The sequence below is a fragment of the Ictalurus furcatus genome, chromosome 15 (genome assembly GCF_023375685.1).
Source record: "Ictalurus furcatus strain D&B chromosome 15, Billie_1.0, whole genome shotgun sequence".
NCBI lineage: Eukaryota > Metazoa > Chordata > Actinopteri > Siluriformes > Ictaluridae > Ictalurus > Ictalurus furcatus.
In genome coordinates this window covers 15,078,098-15,101,679 of record NC_071269.1, presented here as the reverse complement: position 1 = coordinate 15,101,679, position 23,582 = coordinate 15,078,098, and the positions used below count along the sequence as shown (strand labels likewise).

General features: G+C 38.2%; 1 protein-coding gene across 1 annotated transcript in view; it reads left to right on the top strand.

The window, feature by feature from the left end:
* Positions 1-21,755, top strand: part of LOC128619020 (kelch domain-containing protein 8B) — a 108,459-nt gene extending 86,704 nt beyond the window's left edge. Inside the window, exons 4-5 of the mRNA XM_053642853.1 lie at positions 9,693-9,794; positions 21,350-21,755. Coding sequence (XP_053498828.1) covers positions 9,693-9,794; positions 21,350-21,546 — 299 coding nt within the window. The 3' untranslated portion in view covers positions 21,547-21,755. The remainder of the gene's footprint in view (positions 1-9,692; positions 9,795-21,349) is intronic.
* Positions 21,756-23,582: the final 1,827 nt, after the last annotated feature.

The window sequence follows — 23,582 nt, the reverse complement described above, 5'->3', positions numbered from 1 at the left end:
TTTTTTTACTTTTCATTCAGAAAGTTATTATTCACATAAAATGCCCCCAAGTGGCATTAAAATAGATACTTTAGGAGCTCTATGATGCATTTGATTTAGATTTTATTATTGTAGATAATCCCGTCTATCTATGCTACATTTGATCAAGACCGTTACTAATTCTACACATCATAACGTACATGGTCTATGACCCACAGTTGGGAGAAAAGAATTTTAAATCTTGTCCAATTACATGGATATTTTCCATGAATTACATATAAAATACATCTACCTCAATTAATAACACACAAACAGTTGAACTTGGAAGTGTGGAGCATGGTGGAGGGAAAATCATGTGTTGGGGCTTTTTTGTTGCCTCTGGTTTGAACAGCTTGCGATCACTGAAAGAACAATGAATCCAAAACCAGGAAATTTTTATAGGGTGACAGAGTATCGTTTGAGGCTTAATAGAAGTTGTTGACAAGTCTACAGCTACAGGGAACATTTGGTGGAGTTTTATTGGTGCTAACCTAGACTCTTAATGATTCATTGATGTGTTTAATAAAGACATGAAAAGTAAAGAGGGTTCACAAACATTTTCATGTAATGTTGTAGTAATTGGGAAAGGCATACTTAGTTGGGGGTAAACACAAATCAAACTGAATATTAGCAATTTGGGCAGATTGATCTGTGGACTAATAGTAGTGTTGCTTTGGCTGGTGAAAATGAATGATACCTGTTGGATAAGTGATGAAACATCTTCAAAATTATACATCGACAATGAACATTCTTCATTCACACTCTCATTATCTCTCCCTATCTGCTGAGTATTGCAGAATTGACCATGTCTCAGCCAAAAGCTGGCTGAAATCAGCACATTTCAGCATAAGTCTTATTTAGGGCTCTCACTGGAATGACCATGAATTGATCCACTCAAATCAGTTCCAGTGTGCAACTCTGCCGGAGAGAACATTAGTGATTTATTGGGAGTTCATGAGCAGCTTGTTCCTATGGGAATTCGGTGTGATTAAGCAGGCACTTTGTCTTGATTTGTTGTTATTGATGAGTATGCTCATAAGGTAATAATTTGTAATCCAAAGCGATGAGTTGTGGACAAATGCAGGCTTGTTGCTTTGATTTATCATATGATACTCTTGTATCATACTATTGTATGATACAAATACTATTGTATGGTGGTTGTGTTTGCGGATGATTAATTCCGTCAGTTTTCAATAGAATATAACAGGACAAAAGAACAGCAGCAGACTACAGTACCAAGTACTATATGGTGCTGTGTGTGTGTGTCAGAGATGATTGATTTGTGAGCTTTAAATAAACATTTCCAGGTTCTTATTTCCAGCTGGGGCATTGTTCTGAGTCTGCAGACCTGTCAGTCAACACACACCTCATGTTCCATGCAGAGCACAGCTGTATCTGCTGAGAGGCAGAGAGAGAAAAGGGGTAGCGAATAATGGATCATAGGAAAAGATCATTTCTCATCTCTGTAATTACATGTCACTGTAATTATCAATGTTTTCCATGTACATTTTTCGGAAATATATTGAACTTAAATATATTACAACGTGGCTGCCAGCAGACGCTATAAATTCACTCTGTAGCTGTGTCATAACGGTGTTCAAGGTAGCACAGGAAAGAGCCCGGTGAGAGAGAGTTAGGCTGTACGTTTGTGCATTCATTTGAATATAAAACATCTTTGCAGTGTGAATACAGCACAACAGTACTAATGGAAAAGAATGTAAAGAATTCTGGAAACATGGACGGTAGTGCAGTAGTCGGCTCATAAGCAGAATGTTGTGAATTCTCAGAAATAAGATTACATGTCCGAGACCTGCAGGATATAATATCTGTGCAATTGCATAAATCATTTATGTCTGCAAGCTCTGAAGATAGAATCAAAATGATTTATTCACTTATTGAAGTCAAAAACGAAGAAAAGAAGGAAATAAGCAGTGGTACACGTTCACTTAATCTTTCTCTGATTCTCTAAATTAACTCAATTCATTTAAATTTGTCAACTTGTGGATGCCCAAAACTCCTCCCCTTTGTTTTGTTATTGTTTAAACCGAACCAGGGGGCATGGTGGCTAAATGGTTAGCACATTTGCCTCTAACCTCAAGGGTTGATGGCTCGAATCCTACTTCTGCCCTGTGTGCTGGGAGTTTGCCTGTTTTTCTTGTGCTTCAGGGGGTTCAACTGGGTTCTCCAGTTTCCTCCTCCAGTCCAAAGATGTGTTGAAATGCTGATTGGCATTTCCAAAATAGAAGTATTAGTGTGTGATTGTGCCCTGTGATGAGCTGGCACCCTTTCCAGTGTCTCCCATGCCTTGTGCCCCCGAGTCCCGTGGTATAGGCTCCAGGTTCCTCCGTAACCCTGTGTAAGACAAGCATTACAGAAAATGGGTGGATAAACCAAACTAGTACACAGCATTCTAGATTCCTAGCTTACATCACATGCTGCCACTAGCACTGCACACTTCTTGATAAAATGTGGTTTGGTTTCGACTTGAGACAATAATTCTCATTCTTGAGTTCGTTAAGCAGTATTCTAAGGAAAAACATTCTTTTTCTTAAATTCTTGCATTATTGTAGCAGACTGTGGCAGCTCCATTTTCCTAGCAGATGAATTTAGTGAATGACAGCTTGTCTGCATTTTGAATTACTGACTTACCCATCCTTTTTTTTTTTACTGCAATAGCTTATTATTTAATATAAAAATGTTAATCATCATAGTGCTGAGAGTTCATTATGTCTTTGTAAATCTGAAAGGAAAAAGGAAGTGTGTCCTCCCAAATTTAAAAGGAAAGTTATCTACTCTTTGGAGAATGGGGATGTGTCCTCACCATTTTTTGAAAGTGTAGTATGTTTAAATATTTAATATAATGTTTAACTGCCAACACTTTATATTTCTAAAATATAAAACTGTGATAAAACTCAGTTGCCTGGACAGCTATTAATTTATACAGCATATGTGTGGCAGTGGTGGCTTGGCGGTTAAGGCTCTGGGTTACTGATCGGAAGGTCGGAGGTCAACCCCCCCACTGCCAAATTGCCACTGTTGGGCCCTTGAGCAAGGCCCTTAACCCTCTCTGCTCCAGGGGCGCTGTATCATGGCTGACCCTGCGCCCTGACCCCAACTTCCTAGCATGCTGGGGTATGCGAAGAAAATGATTTCACTGTGTTGTAATGTGTACGTGACTCATTATGTGAGATCTTTTCCCAAATTTCATGTTTGCAGCACATACTGTAGCGATATAATCATATTATTGTGTCTTGAATTTATTTACATGAAACTACTACACTGTTACACATAACTTTATTTATGGACTTTAATGTTGTGAATTCTTTACAATTGCGGATTTCTTGAGTTAATACTGATGTCTGGTGAAAATTTCCATTTGAATAGGAATTTCATGTGTCATTGGAAATATATTTACTGAAAAAAATGTTGATGCATCCAATACTTATTTCCCCCACTGTATATGCCAGTTTAATCAGCATGTGAGCATGCACTTGGTTTCCTTTCTATTTCTCTTCTAACAACCTCTCAGTGCAACACAGTGTATGTCATGTAAACCACAACAGCTACATTTTTAAGGGCTTTCAAAACATCCATCATGCTGTTATTACTGTAGAGTTTTAGAAAGCTGCTGATTAAAATGGAAGCATTATCTTTTTTGTGGATACTTCAGAAACACTTTCGGTAATGGAAATGTGCACGCCTGCTTAACCTTGCGTCTCTTCCTCCTTTTATCTCTCTCTCTCTCTCTCTCTCTCTCTCTCTCTCTCACTCACTCACTCTCTCTGCCTGTCCCTCTTTTTCCATTATTCTTTTCTGCCATTTTCATTTCAATGTTATCAGCAACTTGTTTCAAAACACTTCCCCGTACTGAAGTGCTGAAGACACTTTTCCCAGGTCACCTTTGTCTCTGTTTTTCATGAGTCTCATTAGCTAAAGTGCACATGTGTATGACAAAGAGAGGGACGCTTGTTATTTTTTGCTTGCTTCCTTATTAGCGCTTAAATGAAAAGTTTAGTGAAGGCTTACTTTTTAAATGCCAAGGGTGACATGACTCAGTAAAATGAGGAAGATGAAATTAAGGCTTGAGGCATCTCTCTATATTTCTTCCACTCTGTACACACTAACTCACTTGTTTTTGTTTCTGTGCAATTATTTATTTTAATTATTAGATTCGATTAGATTCAACTTAATTGCCATTGTGCAGAGTACAAGTCCAGTGCCAGTGAAATTAAGTCATGTGGAGACTAGACATAATCAGACATGAGACAGAGACCCCTGTATTTATCAAGTGTCTACAAGAAAGAGGTTTAGATAGAGTCATGTGACGTAAATGATGTATATTTACATAAACCAAGGCTTTCAGTGGAAAATGAGCTGTTACCTGAAAATATCGAGTCTTTAATGTATAAGGTTTGATACATTGCTGCGTTTGTATCCACACCATTTAACTAATGTCTTTTATTGTAATCAAATTCTTTTCTCACAATGGTCTTTGACACAGATTACACAAATATTCAGAATTATGTTCAAGGTGCTAAGCATACATGTATGTAGGGTAAAATACACTCACTGGCCACTTTAATAAGAACATCTGTTCATCGACTCATTCATGCAATGAGCTAATAAACCAATCACGTGCAGTGCATGAGAGATGATTGATGTTTTCCCAGTCATCAACTGTCCTGTTTCAATGAGCCTGTGCTAAGTGCAGCCTTAGATTCCTGTTCTTGGCTGACAGGAATGGAATGGGATGTGGTCTTCTGCTCTTGTAGCCCATCTGCCTCACATGTTGTGAAATGTTCTGAAATAATTTTCTGCTCACTATGATTGTAAAGAGTGGTGTAAAGAGTTGTCAAGAGTGCACCAGTCTTGTCATTCTCCTCTGACTTCTCATCAACAAGGCTTTTCCGTCTGCAGAGCTGATGCTCACTGGATGTCTGTTGTATTTTGCACCATTCTGTGTCAACTCACTGTTGTGCGTGAAAATCCCACGAGCAGTTTCTGAAATACTCAAACCAGCCCATCTGGCACCAAGGTCAAAGTCACTGAGATCACATTTTTCTCCATTCCAATGTTTGATGTTGTCATTAACTGAAGCTCTTGATCTGTATCTGTAAGATTTTATACCTTGTGCTGTTGCCACATGATTGGCTGATTGGATCATTGCATGAATGAACAGGTGCACAGGTGTTCCTTATAAAATGGTCAGTATTTTTTTTTATCATAGAATTTTTATTGGAAAATCGCATTTTACATATTATATTATAACACCCCATCCAACAACCCCACCATACCCGGCCCCAACAAAATAATCACAGCCAAAACCAAAAGAAAGGGGAAACAAAAAACAACAACAAACAACAAACAACCAGAAAAACAAAAAAAAAGGTAAGATGATTAGTATTTACCATCAACATTCCCTCAATCCAACTCCAGGGTGCGTACATCATTGAAGTAGGTAATAAATTGTTGCCATTTTCCCAAAAATGATTCACCCCTGCCTCTGATGTTATACTTGATTTTTTCAAGTTTTAAAAAGAACATTAAATCTTCAATTTGTAAAAACAAATACCAGATATATAAATGTGTGTTAAACAAGTACCAAATATGTAAAAGATTCTACTGCACCATAAACAATATACCATGAAACTTATCCTGATATGTTATTTTATGCTTATTTTTACACCAATAGTATATTAGGCTGTGATGGCATCCATGCTCCTTTTGTTGTGAATGAGTGTGTAAGTGTGTGTGTGTGCATGGTACCCTGCGTTGGACTGGCGTCCTTTCCAGTGGGTACTCTGGCCTCGTACCCCGGGATAGGCTCTAGAGCCAGCACAACCCAACCCAGAAAAAAAAGCACTTACTAATGGTGAATGAATGCATGTTGGGGTATGTTTTAGGATCAAAGCAATGCCATAAAAACATGGATGTATTTTGTGATTTTGAAAATGGTGATTAAGTTAACACACAATGGAAGCTTTGAGTATGTCTGTTAGTGATTACACCCTTGGGGAGATACTACACGTGTAACATTCCCTAATGATTTCCTTTAACGAGGCTTTGAATCCCAAGAACAATTTATTCTATAATTGAGCGTATCTGCATGCTAAATCTTGCACATCCGCTTTGCAATAAACAAATGGATGTGAACAAGGAAACTGACCAAGATCAAATAATCAATGTTTCAGTACATTTCCTACTGAGAGCAGGAGAAAAAGGGAGGGGTATGAGTTCACAGACTGTCCTGTGTGAACGAGGTCTTGTTGCAGAGGGTTGTTGACTGATCTTAATCGTGCAGAGCACATAAACTCCATCTACATCTCCTTTCTTCATCCTGTTACCATGGAGAGGAGATTTATGGGGAGAAAAGGCTTAGAGCACAGATCTAGCGATCTAGACAGAGAATGAAAATGAAAGGAAAGAGAAGACAAAATCAGTTAGTGATGTTAGTTTATTATTTGTGACAGACAGCATCAAGGAAGGTTTTAAGTTCTGTATATAACTGAGTCCCTCATGCTCATCCTCTTAATAATACAAGAACCAGGATCCAGTTTCCAGTTACAAGCACGATTGAGAAGGCGCCGAAAGAGAAAATGGATACAGTGGAGGAAATAAGTATTGAACGCGTCAACATTTTTTTCATTAAATATATTTCCAATGAGATTATTCACATGAAATTTTCACCAGACATCAGTATTAACTCAAGAAATCCGGATATATAAATAATTCACAACATTAAAATCCATAAATAAAGTTATGTGTAATAAAGTGGAATGACACAGGAATAAAGTATTGAACACGCTAAGAAAAAGCAGTTCTCCAAGGCATGGTAAAGCAAGGAACCAGCTGAAATCCATAATTATACCTTCTATCTGTGCAAGTTTATATCAGCCGGGTTAGTAATATTATACAGAATATATATATATATATATATATATATATATATATATATATATATATATATATATATATAAAATGTAGTGCCGTTTCCCAAAACCCTCTCTTAATCCTGGCGCAGGAATAAGATGTAATTACTATGTTACTATGTAGTGACTCACGAGCAGTGAGTTCCATTGATAAAAACACAGTGTAAGAATTAGCCATTTGTTGTGTTTTAGGAGCAGACAATTAAATATAGATCATATACTGTTTTAAATGCAAGACTGCAGAATATAGCATGAATCTTATATCTTATAGTGTACAGTGGCAAGAGAAAGTATGTAAACATTTTGGAATTCCATGGTTTTCTGAATAAATTTGTAATAAAATGTGATCTGATCTTCATCTAAGTCAATGGTATTGACAAACATAATGTGTCTAAAATAATAACACAAAAAACATTCTGATCTTTCATGTTTTTATTGAGAACAGCCAAAAAAAAAACTCCTAGTGCTTGTGGAGAAAGTATGTGAACCCTTGAGTTAATAACCTCAAAAAAGCTAATTGGAGTCAGGTTTTAGCACACCTAGAGTCTCGTTAAGAAAATGAGTTTGGAGGTCTGGACTACAGCTACTTTGACTGAAAAAAACCCCTCAAACTTTTGGAGTTTGCTCTGCACAAGAAGCACACGCTTATGTGAGCCATGCCCTGCCAAAAAGAGCTTTCAGAAGATCTACAATCAAGAATTGTTGATTTACATAAAGCTGGCAAGGGTTACAAAGTGATTTCAAAGACTTTAGAAATTCACCAGTCTACAGTTAGGCAAACATTCTACAAATGGAGACACTTTGGGACTGAAATTTGCAAAAGAGCACATTGACACTCCACAGCGGTATTGGCAAAATGTTTTGTGGACTGATGAAACTAAGACCGAACTATTTGGAAAAACCACACAGTACTACATCTGGTGTAGAAAGTTCACGGCATATCATCATGAAAACACCATCCCAACCGTAAAATATGGTGGAGGAAATGTCATGATTTGGGCCTGCTTTGCTGCATCAGGGCCGGGCCAGCTTGCAATCATTGAGGGGAAGATGAATTCCCAGGTATATCAGACCATTCTTCAGGATAATGTGAGAATGTCTGTACGTCAGCTGAAACTGTGTAGAAGTTGGGTGATGCAACAAGACAACGACCCAAAACACCGGAGCAAGTCCACAACATAATGGCTTCAGAAAAACAAAATCTGCCTTTTAGAGTGGCTAAGACAGAGTCCAGACCTCAACCCAATAGAGATGCCATGGAATGACTTGAAGAGAGCCATACACATGAGACGTCCAAAGAATATGACAGAGCTAAAGCAGTTCTGCCAGGAAGAATGGGCTAAAATTCCTCCTGAACGATGTGCAGGTGTGATCCACAGCTACAGGAAGCGCCTGGTTGAGGTTATTGCTGCCAAGGGGGGGTCAACCAGTTATTAAATCTAAGGGTTCACTTACTTTTTCCACTGCCATTTTGAATGTTGAATGAGTGTGTTCAATAAAGACATGAGGGATCAGAATTTATTTTGTGTTATTATTTTAGACACATTATATTTGTCAATACCCTTGACTTAGATGAAAATCAGATCACATTTTATGACAAATTTATGCAGAATACCATGAAATTCCAAAAGTTTCACATACTTTTTCTTGCCACTGTATATAGTGGGAAACTATGCAGAGAGGAAAATGTGCCCTTTCCGTTTATAAACTGTCATTCTGTCTATATTCATTACTGACTTTTTGAAGGTTTTCTCTTTAATGCTTTCTGATCTCTGCATTGATCTCTCAAATAATTTGGAATTTTGGGCTGTTGCAATTGAGAATAAATTCTTGCATACTTTAATCCGAGTTTATTTATACGTTTATTACACTACCATTGAAATAATGACATAAAATATAGTGACAGAAAAGCAGAAAGCATTTGTGCTGTACATTGTCAGCCAACTGGTTATTTATATCGCTAAAAATCAATATAACATATCTAATCATACGTCATTAGGAAAACATCCCTGTGCAGCAATGCACATACTCTGTTCTTAAAGGGAAGAAGAGGAACTGATTTGGATCAGATATCTCAGACGCATACTTGCACACGGCTTGTTCTTGCACATGTGTTATGATCATGAAAATAGAGCTTCTATCGTTTAAATGTTTTCTGTATTTTGTCACTAATGGTATTGAAACCTTTGCACTCAACTGTATGTACAGATCATTTTGAGCTGAGCGCAACAATCTTAAATGCATTTGTTTAATACAAAAAAAAATGACTTATTTATATTAATGTTTGTACTGTGCCAGTGGGATAAACCCACCGTTACATACAATACTAAGCAGAGAATAGAACGGGAGGTACTGCGACAGAGACAGGCTAAAACATGGCAGTACAATGAAGAGCCAGGGTGCCAATAAAGGACAGTCACGCTCTGCAGTAGAACTGACAGAGGGTATCTCAGACATTACCAGCCTACACGTTTTTTTGCACTGTGTGTTTGTTTATCAGACAGATGGCTCAAGAGCAAATGAAATGTGTGTGGCTTGACTTGCATTGACCCATCCATGTCTACTGGCCGTTCTGCTTGTTTTGTGCTATTACATTCATTATCAAGGCATTCTACAGAGTACTCACACTCATGTCAGTACACATACCATGACACATGACACACTCCTGCTGGACAGTCAATTTCCTGATTCATTTTTTAAACATGCCAGTTCTCACTCTTTTTGACCTTCCGGCCCTTTGTGTAGGTGTTTGGCTGAAGCCCACAAGGAGCTCCCGGATGAGAGAAAAGCGGGCGGACTTCGTGGCTGGCTGTCTCGGTGGAAGGGTGATTGTTGCCGGGGGGCTGGGTAAGTGCTAATAGAGTGTGCCATATTACAGACATAACTCAACCATGACAACTGCAAAAATTTGTTCAAGATGACTGTCATTATACAAAAATTACCATATGTTCAAATGTGCTTGCAAGTAATTATGTTTAATAATGCAGCTTGGACTCCATGACTAAATCATTAGATATTTACAGTAAAGGCCACATTTTAATAAATAAGTGATGGACAAAAGTTTTTTAGAAGTTTCATTCCATTATTTTGTCTCAAGGTGTAAATAAGTAATAGCAAAACGCCAGCTCTTATAAAAGAACAAATCCTTGAGTAAATTCCTTTAAAAAAGAAGAAATGACATCCATGTTAAACAATAAGGGTAACAACAAATAACTATAGAATTCTATTAAATGTGGAAGTGCATCAGTTAAAAATAAATAATACTAATAATAAATATGGTTTAAGAGAAACACTATATACTTGCACTTATATGTTAATATGTAGGTTCATTATACATAATTTGTGTACTTTACATAGTTATATGCACAGGTGGAAAACTAGCAAAGTAAAGTTGTTACTACACTTAAGTCTGGTTTTTAAGTATCTTTACTTAAGTTTTTCTTTCACTTCATATTTTGGACTTTTACTTGTTTCATTTAAAAATAAATATATCTACTTTCTATTCAATATATTTTTAAACACTACATCAATACATTTTCTATAATGATATATATTGTTAAACCTCCGCCACCTGGTGGTTTAGGGTTGTCTTTCCATCTGTCTGTTCAGGATTCTTGTTAGTGTAGAGTGCCTGTATGTTTCATATTGTTGTAACCAGCAGATGGCCTGATTAGATTTTGGAATTGATCCAGACAGGGTCAAGGTCACAGCAAGGTCAAATGTCTGACACAGTTTTTCCTTAATAGCATCCTTCCTGTTTGTCAGACAGAGATGTTACCTACACATTCATACTCAGGAACCTAAGACCCATTTTCTGGCTATTTACATCCTATTGTATCTCAAGAACAAGTGTTTGAATGTTTTATATTGCAAGGTTTAATATTGAATTATCATTGTAACCAGCAGGTGCACTTACTGACTTTTCAAATTTATCCAAATGTTATTTTACGGGTATTTCACACAAATTAGTAACAAGATCTAGACAAGTTGGCAACCCTGTCGACGCCATTGGCATTGAGTTCTACTTGTTATTGAGTTATTGAGTTCTACTTGTCACATCAACAGTTGTGGCAGTAAGAATGAGACCTTATACCTACAACTGTAATATATCTGTTACTGTGTACTCTTTGTATTCACTGAGGCAGTTTGTATTGTCACAGATTATCATCCAGCTGGTTAGTATAGTTAGTTATCATGCTAGCTAACGTTTGAGAGATTAGGAATGAAAGGGGACACCTATTTACCATCAGTATATATAATCAGTGTGTAATCTGAGGCATGTGTCTTTTTCTTTTCCTCTGTTATTTGTACTGTTCCTTTCATACTTAAATTTTTTTTAAGTTTTTACATTTCTACTTTTACTTGAGTGAAAATTTTAAAGCTTTACTTAACTTTTAATCTGGATTTATTTAGATGAGTAGTTGCACTTTTACTTGAGTAAATCATTTGGGTACGTTTATCATTTCTGGTTAAACTTACAAACTACGTCCAACCTACAACTTACAGAATATATACTGCCAGTCAAATGTTTTTAAATACAGTTTAGCATTTTTGTTTAAATAATCTTAAATATTCTAATATTTGTACCGAGAACTCAATCAAGAAATGTTCATTATTAAATGTGGAAAATCTAAATTTATGAAACATTCTGAGGCCAAAATCTTTATCACTCTATTTGTAGCACAACACATATTTGTGTTTTGCAGTTAATACTAGCAGTGTTTAGGAGTTTTTATTTATAGGCTTAAAGGGTTTATACCCTCCGAGTGCACCTGTCTTTAATAAAGCACATTTAGACTCCCATTAGGATGTGAGATTGAGCAGTTAATAAGTTCAACAAAGATATCATTTTCTTTCTTTATTTAGATTTTTCTTTATTCTGTATCGTTTTGTGGGGGTGTGGTGGCTTAGTGGCACATTTGCCGCATACCACCAGGGTTTAGGGCTCGATTCCCAACTCCTCCCTGTGTGGGCGGAGTTTGTCTGTTCTCCCTGTGTTTCAGGGGTTTCCTTCGGGTACTCCGGTTTCCTCTTCCAGTCCAAAGACATGGATTGTAAGCTGGTTGGCATTTCCAAATTGTCTATAGTGTGTGACTGGGTGTGCGAGTGTGTGTGTGCGAGTGTGTGTGTGTGTCTGTGTGTCTGTGTGTGTGTGCGTGTGTCTGTGTGTGTGATTGCACCCTGCGATGTGTGGGCACCCCATCCAGGGTGTCCCCCACCTTGTGGATAGGGTAGGCTCCAGGTTCCAGGTTTCCTGTGACCCTGTGTAGGATAAGCGGTACAGAAAATGGATGAATGAATGGATATCATTTTGTTTGGTAATTAAACTGAAATAAACATTAACTGCCACAAAGCATGTGGCAGACAACCCTTGTTTTCAGTCCACAAACCTTTCAAGCATTTACAATTAATTCTACCTTTGTATAAAAAGTAGAGGTCCATGATTATTAGTTTATGATGCAGCAACAAGGTGTAATAAAAGTCCCACCCTGTTGATGTTAATACAACAAATGCCGCAGTTCAGATAAGATGTATCTGCGCTGCATGCACTTTCTGAATGAATTGTTTGATTTGAGCATGAAAAGATGGAACTAACCCTGCACACTGGACCCTTATTAACACTGCTGCACTGACTGGCTGTTCTGCTTATTGTGTTTTAGGTATTTCTATTAGCACTATGACTAAACAGCCCTGCTGTTTTCTGTCAGTGAAAAAAAACCCCATCCAATTGACCAGCTGTACCACATTGATACAAATATGATTACTTTGCTCACCAGCCTCTGTCATTGATATGCTGTGACCTTGCATTCACATGCTTGCAGTAAGCACAGCTGTCACTCTTTCATGAGAAAGAACTGAACCAGGCACATGACATAACTTACCTAATTTCGCTTCTGGCAGGAGACTTTTGTTCTTTCGGTGCGCTCTAAATCTGTCAAAGTAGGGAGTGGTTTGCTGGGAAACACCTATTTTGCAGCTTCTATCTCAGTTCATTCTCAGTGAGCAGAGAGGTGCTTATGCTAGACTTCACAAGACGTTGGTACGCTCCGGTCAAAACCATCATGCAGTTCTGGTTCTGAGGCTTTCAGTCCAACACGTGCAGATTAAATAGAACATCTGAAAGTTATGGCTGTCCTTAGACAAGGATTTCTTGACAAGAATGAAAAATTTTTGGACAGGATGACAAGAAGTAAGGGCATTTGATTATGTCAGTATACTATTAGAATATAATCAAAAATGGACAGGGGTGGACAAATCATAAATCCATTAACCCACCAGGCAAGTCAGAGCTCTAATATGCTTGCCCAATGTTTTGGTTGCCTGGAAACCTAGGCTAAAAATGATAGCTAATAATATAATAAATAAAGTATGATGAACTAGTGGGCAAATTAAGCGCATTAATACAGACACATATAAGTACATCAACTCTGGAGACTGCAAATCGTTCTCACAGGAGAGTTATATGTCATGCTGCATATACCATATGTTCCTGATTCTGAAAAGGTCATCCGTTTGTGCAAATAATCCAAGTTGTAAAAGCAGATGTATGTAGTGCAGCAGGCAGTGTGGTTCAGAATGAATAGAGTATCCTATAGTTTCAGCATTGATCTGTACACTCACCATCCTGGTTACTGGGAACACCTGTACACCTGCTCATTTTTATCCAAACAGCCAATCATGTGGCAGCAGCACGGTGCATACAATCATTCAGCTACAGGTCATGAGCATCAGTTAATGTTTACATCAAACATCAGAATGAAGAAATAATGTGATCTCTGTGACTTTAACATGGCATGGTTGTGGAATGGTGTGGAAAAACAAAAACATTGAGTGAGCAACAGTTCTGTGGGTGGAAACACCTTATTGATAAGAGAGGTAAGGGGAAAATTGACAGATTGGTTCGAGCTGCCAGTAAGGACATAACTGTAACTCAAATAATCACTCTTTACAACTGTGGTAAGCAGAAAAGCATCTCAGCATGCACAAAACATCAAACTTTGAAGTGGATGGGCTACAACAGCAGAAGATTACTTCAGGTTCCACTCCTGTCAGCCAAGAACAGGGATCTGAGGCCATCATGGGCACAGACTCGCCCAAACTGGACATTTGAAGATTAGAAAAAAATAATCATCTGGCCACATGATTGGCTGATTGGATAACTGCATAAACGAGCAGGTGTACAGGTGTTGCTATTAAAGTGGATGGTGAGTGTATATTTAAACAAAATGTGTACCACTAATAAAAAGATTAGGGGTTTTTTTTCTTGTGAAATACAATAGTGAATAGGGTTTGTTTTTATTTTATTTCTGGTTGTTGAAAGAGAGAAGAACAAAAATGCTTCAGACTTCTGAGCCTACTTGTCCTGCCATCAACAATAAATGAAAAAATCGAATAGCGTGGACAAATATTCTTCTTGTCCTGGCACGCAGGCTAGTGATTTGTCCAGTCCTGAATGAATTGCTTATTAAATTTTCACTGATTTTAAACTTTCACTGCTTGGCAGAAAAAAAAGGGATACTGTTCATCACGAATCGATCAGAACGAGTTAAAGCATCTATTGTTTAAAAAAATGTCTGCTCTAGTATTGCCTAATCCGCTTAACAGTGGATAAGTATTTACCATGTTATTTTCAATGTTGTTATTACGATACAGTCAGATCCACCCACTGATCCCAGGATGTCAATTAGCTAATGGATTTGTTTAGTGTAGTCCTCACACTGCAGCCAAAGCCAACAGTGTAACATCTCTCAAAAATCACCTCCTCCTACATCCCTCACATCTAGCAAGAGAGCGAGCCAAACTTGTTCCTCAAATAATGTTACCTAGCAGAGCTGGTAAGAGATTTCTGCCACCTCCCCAAAAATATCCTTGCAACAGAGTGATGCAGATGAAATTTCATGTTTTATTTCATCACTCTACACATTTAGAGACAAAATAAAGAAACAGAATATGTTTTTAGCCACAGTGGAGGTTGATAGAAGTATAGTGTGTGTCCTTTTCATCCAAGCAGCTTATTATTCTGGTGAGTGTGTGAGGGGTTTCTTTCAGCCTGACATATGGAAGTAGCATTTTCTTCTTCCTCATCTCCTTTTTTCTTTTCCTACAAACTCATACACTGCATACACACACACACACAAATGCTTCCAGAGTTATACAGATGATACTATAACAAGACGGGATACTTCTTGTCCTGTAGAATCTCATATCTTTTTAAGATTTAATGTCTATCATTAATTTGGTACTCATATTCAGGAAATTACTCTCCATCCCTAATGACCTTGCCCACCATCATAACCTTATTCTTATATTCTTTTACTGAATCTAGACTCCAGATGCAGAGTGGATCAACTATAAGACACGCTAACAATTTCTTTATCATGTATTTTATTATAATGTATATATGTCCATGCTCCTTGAGTATATGAATTCTATTTGCCAAGTACATTATAATAATTCAAGGTAGTTATGCAGTTTTGCTGGTATAGTCTAATATTAAATGTAATCAAATCAGAAATGTTCATCTCAATGTACACAGGAATTAATCAATTTCCTGTGTCTGAGACAAAAGCTCCATTTAGCTGGAGATGCATTAGCTCACTAATAGAAAGAAAGCATACCTGGAAGTCTCTCACTGGGTGTTGTTTCCATTAATTGAATTGCTACATTTGGACACTTTGGGCTATTTAGGTTGTCTGCATTAGTTATTTCAAAGACTGAATAAAGCGTCTCAAAGAGAAATAAAGAGAGAGAGAGAGAGAGAGAGAGAGATGGCCTGGGAATTGCAGTAGAATCAAACAATGAATTAAAAAGAGAGAGAAAGCGAGAGAGTGTGTGTGTGTGTGTGTTTGTGTGTGTGTGTGCGTGCACGTGCATGTTTAGCGCTTTGTGAGGACTGAATGTTCCCATAATGATGGGAATACATGATAAGTTGGCATTGTACGATGGCCTAAAATCCACACATGACACAAAATCCAAAATACTTCCTGTTAGAGTTAGATGCCAACATAGCATTATTTAACTATTGGAGTATTTTTCACTGGTGTAGTCATTAGCAATTTTTAATACTTATTATATTAATAATTATTCAGAAAGGGGGCCGGACGTATTGATTGAAAGTGTGCCAGGTACATGGTATTCCCTAATAATTGGAATAATTTTTTTTGGTATGCTGTTTTTTAAAAAAGATAATAATAATATTATTGAGGTGGCGGGGTATTCCAATTATTCTCTGTGAATGCTCCACATGTGAGTGTTTGAATCAGTTGGCCTGGGAATTGCAGTAGAATCAAACAATGAATTAAAGAGAGAGAGAGAGTGTGTGTGGGTGTGGGTGTGTGTGTGTGTGTGTGTGTGTGTGTGTGTTTGTTGGCCTGGGAATTGCAGTAGAAAGAAAACAATGAAGTAAAGAGTAACCAAAATAAAGCCATTAAACCACTTATGACTTCCCTACATTTTGACTGGTATAGCCAACACATAGCAAAGCATGATATAATGCCAGAAATTAGCTAAATAGTTTGACACGCTGCATGTTTCAGACTGCTCGTTTAAATCAAATAAAAATGTTATTGGTCACAGACACAACCGTGCAGTGAAATGCTTTTTTCTACTGTCTGTGACATAAAATAGAATTTACATAAACCAGAATTGACTTGTATACGGATAGTAAGTTCTTAAGATCATAAGGGTTAGAGTAAATTGTCATGATTATAGAGTTTTTCAAATACTAACATACAGTATTACAGCTGATAAGACTATTAAGACTAGTAACCAACAACTGAAAAGCAAACACAAACCCTTGACAAAACTGTGCCCAGATAGCCAAATGTACAAACACTGAACCTCGCAATGTAAGGCGCTAATTTATAGCGCACAATATCGATAGTGTGGCCAGGTACAGTACATGGTTTTCCCAAAGAATTGGAATAGTTTTGGTACACTTTTTTTTGTCGTTGTTGGGGGAACATATTCTGACACATTATGTGTTTTAATACTGCTTGTTCATTGGTATCTGTTGTGCAGATCTGGCAACCCAGGTCATAGCACATACCTCAAAAACTCATACATCGAATCTGTCACATCTAACAAAGAAATCCAACTCACAAAACATCACTTTTTTAACATTGATCATTTGTAAATGTTACAAGAAAAGCACAAAATAGAAATAAATTATATACTTTTATACAAAGTCGATTATTCTGTTTGCAGTAGTTTTTTTTTTTCATAAGAGTAAAAACCAACTGGTATATCAGCCATACTAATATACTCCACACCATTTATGTGTTCTGACAGGTGCTCTTCATTTTAATAAGTAATATGTTAATCAGCACATCTCTTACTTATTTCCTCTGAAGTCCTGAGCGTTTTGATGGTTCAGTGGTTGACTATTTCCACCATCTAACACCGTTTTTTTAAACCACGCTTTGCACTCCACAGAACACAGAGAACAGTTAGTAGGTGAGACCAGGTAGAGTACGCATGGCGAGCGAGAGATTTGGTAATTTGAACATTAATGTCAGACATATTACGACTGCGTTTTACAGAAGCATCAAGTCTCTTTTTTCATGTGACTATATCTGGTCCTGAGTGATTTAGTTGTGTGTGAGCAAGTGAGCATGTCCAAGTGTATGAGTCTGCACTCTGTCAATGCCCCACCTGTGAGTGTTTGAATCTGTTAGCCTGGGAATTGCAGTAGAAGTTAACAATAAATTTAAGTGTGTGTGTGTGTGTGTGTGTGTGTGTGTGTGTGTGTGTGTGTATTGGCCTGGGATTTGCAGTAGACAGAAAACAATGAATTAAGGAGTATCCAAAATAAAACCATTAAACCAGTCATGACTGCCCTACATTTCCTGTTCCTAGTCACCCAGTTGTACTAAAAAATTGTCAAATATCAGTGGGAATATACTTCAAATATATTTTCTCATATGAATTCATAGGGGTGCCAATTATTATTATTATTATTATTATTATTATTATTATTATTATTTTATAAACCTGTGTTTTGTTTGCAGTTGTTTGATATACAAGAGAGCAGATAATTTTTGTGAATTTTTCACAGCATTCCTTTGCTCATATTTAACAAGGGTGCCAATGTTAGTGGAGGGTACTGTATGTGCATCAGGAGGATTAAAGGTGATATCCAATACAATATACACTAGTGCTTAGATTGCACATCAGAAGCAGAAACATCCTTGTTTGGCAAGTTTCCATGTTGACTGCTGAGACATTTAGCAATTTCATGCCAGCTGTTCCGGGACATTGTCACTGTGTAGAATCTTTGAGATGTTAAAAATATGGATGAGTAGCGTTAGTTTCTCTCTAAAACTTTCCACCGTCATTGATTGTTGTTAGGATGACGTTCTATATATACTCAGCAAAAAAAGAAATGTCCTCTCACATTCAACTGCTTTTATTTCCGGCAAATTTCTTAACACGTGTAAAGATTTGTATTAACATACAAATATTCAACAACTAAGACATAAACTGAACAAGTTTCACAGATATTTGATGAACAGAAATGGAATAATGAGTCCCTGAACAAAGAGGGGGTTAATATTAAAAGTAGTCAGTATGTGGTGGCCACCAGCTGCTTTAAGTGCTACAGTGCATCTCATCCTCATGGACTGCACCAGATTTGTCAGTTCTTGCTGTGAGATGTTACTCCACTCTTCCACCAAGGCATTTACAAGTTCTCAATCACGTCTGGGGGGGAACACGTGGTTACATGTAATTTTCCACTGCGAGGACAATCAGCTGTCCTTCCTGTCTCCCTGTGGCACTGTCTTAGGCGTCTTACATTACAGACATTGCAGTTTATTGCTCTGGACACATCTGCAGTCCTCATGCCTCCCTGCAGCAGGCCTATGGCATGTTCACGCAGGTGAGCAGGAACCCTAGGCATCTTTCTTCTGGTGTTTTTCAGAGTCAGTAGAAAGGTCTCTTTAGTGTCTTAAGTTATTGTAACCGTGACCTTAATTGCTACCGCCTGTAAACTGTCCGTGTCTTAAAGACTGTTCTACGGGTGCATGTGCAATAATTGTTTATGGTTCATTGAACAAGCATGAAAAACATTGTTTAAACCCTTTCCAATAAAAATCTGTAAAGCTTATCTAGATTTTACAAAATTATCTTTAAAATACAGTCTCCTGAAAAAGGGACAATTTGTTCAGTTGGTTATTGACAGTGTTATGGACAGTACCCCCATTTAGGTTTGTACTGCACCGCGTGCATTGAATGAATGCAGGATACCCACAGTCACCTACTTACATACAATGCATTGTTAATAGTAATCATAAAGCCGATCATAAAGTATAGGCATACAGATCCCTGAGCCCTGTTTGATTTTCTCGAATGACATTTGAAAATGAAACAACAGGCTTATATATGAACAAGCTGCCAGGAATCTCATGATCATTGAAAACTGCATCATGAGTGAATTTTGAATTGCTCTTGCTCCCTTCAAATTTAAATGAACAATGACCTATCAGTTCTAGGATGGCCACCCTTATCGCTTCCCCTGCGTGAAACAGCTTTGTGCTTATTCTAGCGACAGCTGGTAGAATACTGAAATAATGTAGCATTTTTTTAACCCACGAGCAGTAGAGAGTCTGCATAATGCAAGTAGTGGGAGCTATATTGAGAATAGCGGAGCAATAATGAGGGTTGCGCATAGTGTGCCATGCCACGACTCGTCTCTGTGCAGATTGCAGAGACCGTGGTCGCGTTGTCATTTTCTGATTACCTCCCCCAGGAGCTCCTGTGGCCTTGCATTTGTTCTTCTGAGAAATTATGATGACAAAAAGTCACCCCCCAGCATCGTGCACATGCTCACATCATCTGCGCTTCTATTTGAGTCTCTATGGAAACTGGTACAACGTAGCCATGATGCTTGGTGATTTTAGTCTCGCCACCAGACCTCATGGAGACAGAGAGAGAACATTCTACACAGTGTGCTTCTCCCTGGGAAATGGAAAATATATTTCCATTGAGAGATGAGAAATATTTAGTGGCATGGCAGAAATGGTCTTCTATATTGTCTATATTGGGGGGGGGGGGGGAGCAATGAAGCACTGCCCACATTGCAGGGATTTGCCTCATCAAAAGAGTTTATGAGGCGGAATCTATGCGCATGCTGCATAATGTTTCTAGATATCTGCAAGGTGCCACCTGTCGAAATCCACATTAGCCCCCAAACCCAGCAGGTGGCAGGTGTTCTGTCTGAAAGAAACATCCGCTCTCATTTGCGTATGTGTGTGTGAGTGCAGTGGGGTGATTGGGGGAGGGGAGGGGAGGGTTGGGGGGTGCTGTGATGGTGTTATGTTGATTGAGCAGCTGGAGAGGCAGACTAATGATGTGGCTGTGCTGGGTTCTCAGAACATCTGTCTAAGAAAGACTTACTGTGAAAGGTCCTTCCTTCTTCCTCCAGCTCATCGGAAATAATAAACACTTTGATTGCCATCACACGCACTCTTATTTATTATTTTATAAAGTATTTAAATGGTGTTTATTTCTCATGGGAAAGTCAAAATCACAACACTGACTACATTTACATGGACAGCAATAATCTAATTATTCACCTTATTCTAAATAAGACAATATTGTGATTAAGGTGTTTACATGAGACGCTTTTAGAATATTCCTTTCATGTTCAGGTTTTACATGTTACAGAACATAGATCGATTAACGGTACACGTCATTACGTCCCCACGCCACGCCATCCGATGTTCCCTCCAGAATTTCACGTATCAACATACAGTTCGTCTTCGTTATGGCACCGTGTACAGTTTTGGATGTTTCATTTTTAATTTTACGAAAGCTTCAAGTGCAGTTAATTATTTGTCATGCTATACGTGCAAATAGACGACTGCTTGAAGCCGTGGGCTGCGTCGCAAACTGCATACTTACGTACTATATAGTAGCTGAGGTACTTGTATTTCACCTACTATATAGTAGGTAAGTACGCGGTTTTGGACGCAGCCGTGCTCTCTTGTTTACCATCAAAAAGTTGAGCACCGCCGTGTGTGTACGTGTCCTGTCGCAAAATGCGGTGAAAACTCCCACACGACGTTAATAGTGTGATTTAGGTGTGTACATGTCTGTAATGCACTTCCATAATGTGAATAAAATAGGAATACTCCACACGTCTTAATTTGATTTGTGTTTACTTCGAGTATGACTTTAGTCAGATTAAGGTAATCACAAATTGCTGTTTACATGGTAGTTTCTTAATCTGAGTATTGTCTTAATCGGGTTAATATCGGATTATTGTTGTCCATGTAAACGTACTGACTATCTCACAGGTTCTTCCAAACATGTACAAGTACAATCAAAGTATCTGAGTTTTTAATAATTATGCACAAAAAAAAAAATTGTATGCACATATCTGTGTTTTTGTGTTGACTCAGGTAATCAGCCTTCGCCGCTGGCCTCAGTAGAGAGTTATAATCATGTGAAGAGGAGGTGGGAGGCTGTGGTTCCGATGCCCACCCCACGCTGCTCCTGCACCCCTCTACAGACCACAAACATGCTATTCCTAATCGGAGGTGTATCACAGGGTCCCAGCAATGCCGTGGAGGCCCTCTGTCTGCAAGAAAGTGTCTGACACACCAACTTGTTCTCTTGCACCTATGAAGGACCTGTGCTGGACTCTGCAGGAATAACAGACATGCAGATGAAAATGCAGAGTCCTGCTCCTCCTGAGTCCTCCTCCCATGCACAGCTGACAGTTCAGTGGAGACAATCTACAGGAGTCTGGACAGCAACATGAATCTCTGGATGGACTAAAGTCTTTGAAGTCTAAGACAAGCAAGCAAAAAAAAAAAATCTTTATGTACACACAGAACTACACAGACAGAGGTGCAGATGCCTTTGAACTGTACAGTTTTTTGTTCACAATCAAAGCAGGGTACTTTTCTGGCTAAACTCAAAAGGAACTTAGGGCCATATCCACCACGCTGCCGCAGAGTTCACCTGCAGTAGCACGTTTAGCACTTTTTCTATTGCATTAGAGAAAAAGCAGAGACGGAGTGGATCTTTGCAGAAGTGGAGGCGTATGTCTGAGCATTGTTTTTTTGTACCTTCACAGCCATGCATGTGTGAAACTCAGCACTATTATTCTTAGAGCGAGAAGAACATGCCGCTAATGGTTAATAATCAATTCCTGCGTTTAATGGCTGTAATGGAGACAAAGCGAGTCAAGATTAGACAACAATAGTATGTGTTTTCTTGGAAGTGTCAGAGCCCCGCATAATGCATTTAGACCTTTAAAATTGCCACTTAGCATATCCGCAATACTCCTTAAACGAGCACTTGTCATGACAGTTGATGGTTTGGTGAGGGGATTAACATCTTTGAAGCAGTTTTCTAAAAGTGTAGAAGTGAGCAGCATGATGCTGGTGTCATGCCACGTCTACAGTTGGTCTTAATGGAAAATAGAAGCTGTTTTTGTTTTTTTTAACAGAACTAAGGTCGTCATGTGGAAGCTTAGATCAAAACACAATCCTGTCAGGTAATATACACACATTTACTGCTTGGATATATACACACAAACACATTATTACATATGCTTGGTGTATACTTCATTGGTGCTTCTGTGTATTTCCCCGTGGATGTGCAGGTGTATTATGAGTATAGAAGAAGGAGGTGGAAATAGTGTTGGCACCACCTAAGAGCCCTAAAATGCCAAGGCTGATTGATTATTGGCTGATGCAAACATTGCATTCAAACATACTATAAAAACTACAGCTGGCAACAGGAATGCACAAGCTTTCAGGCCGTGAATGATAGGAAATATCTCCCTATACCAGAAGGTGGCAGTAGTCTGTATTTGTCATTTTAATCAAAGAAAACCTTAAAGTCCCCATGAATTCAAAATTGAAGTTTTGTGCCTTTTAGGATGAAAATGTTAAGGATATCTATAAGATAGTGTGCTCCAAAACAATGACAAAATCAGCATTTAGAAAATATATGCATTCAGTTTTACAAGTTTACAGTCTCTCTCTCCCACCAGTACAGATCAACAATTTTGATGACATCATTCTGCACTCCAGCTTCTCATCAGATTTTTTTGTCCAATAAATGCCCTCTGGAATCTGAAGTGTCCCGCCCCCAACATTATAAAATCCATGGTACTTACTGTCAATTATGGCTTACCCCGGGCTGTGAGGTAAGCTAAACGCTATTGGCTATTTAAAAAGGGGGAGGAGCCACACTAAGTGGAAATTACATCAACACATCGTTGCACATTTCAAGGCACTTCATGGGGACTTTAAGACCACAAAAAAGTGTTCCAAATTGCTTACTACTCTTTTAAATAGTATGTCAAAATAATATCAATGTGTTAGTATCAGTATCTATAGTGGTGTACTATATACTTTGACACACTATTTATTGCAGTATTACGTAGTAGGGGATGTAGCATGCCACTGTGAAAGAGCTTCCTTGGAATGTAAACAGTGCTCTGTAAATTTAATTACGAAAGAATAGCTAGCTACAGCTGATGAACAGAAGTTGAGACACTTCATTTATTGTCTTGAAAGGGTCATTTGTTGCTTTGCTTTCAATTCTGTTTCTTAGAATGGACAAGAGGGGCACGGCAAAAACTACAGGGCAGTCAGCCACCAGTGTGATCAACTTGGT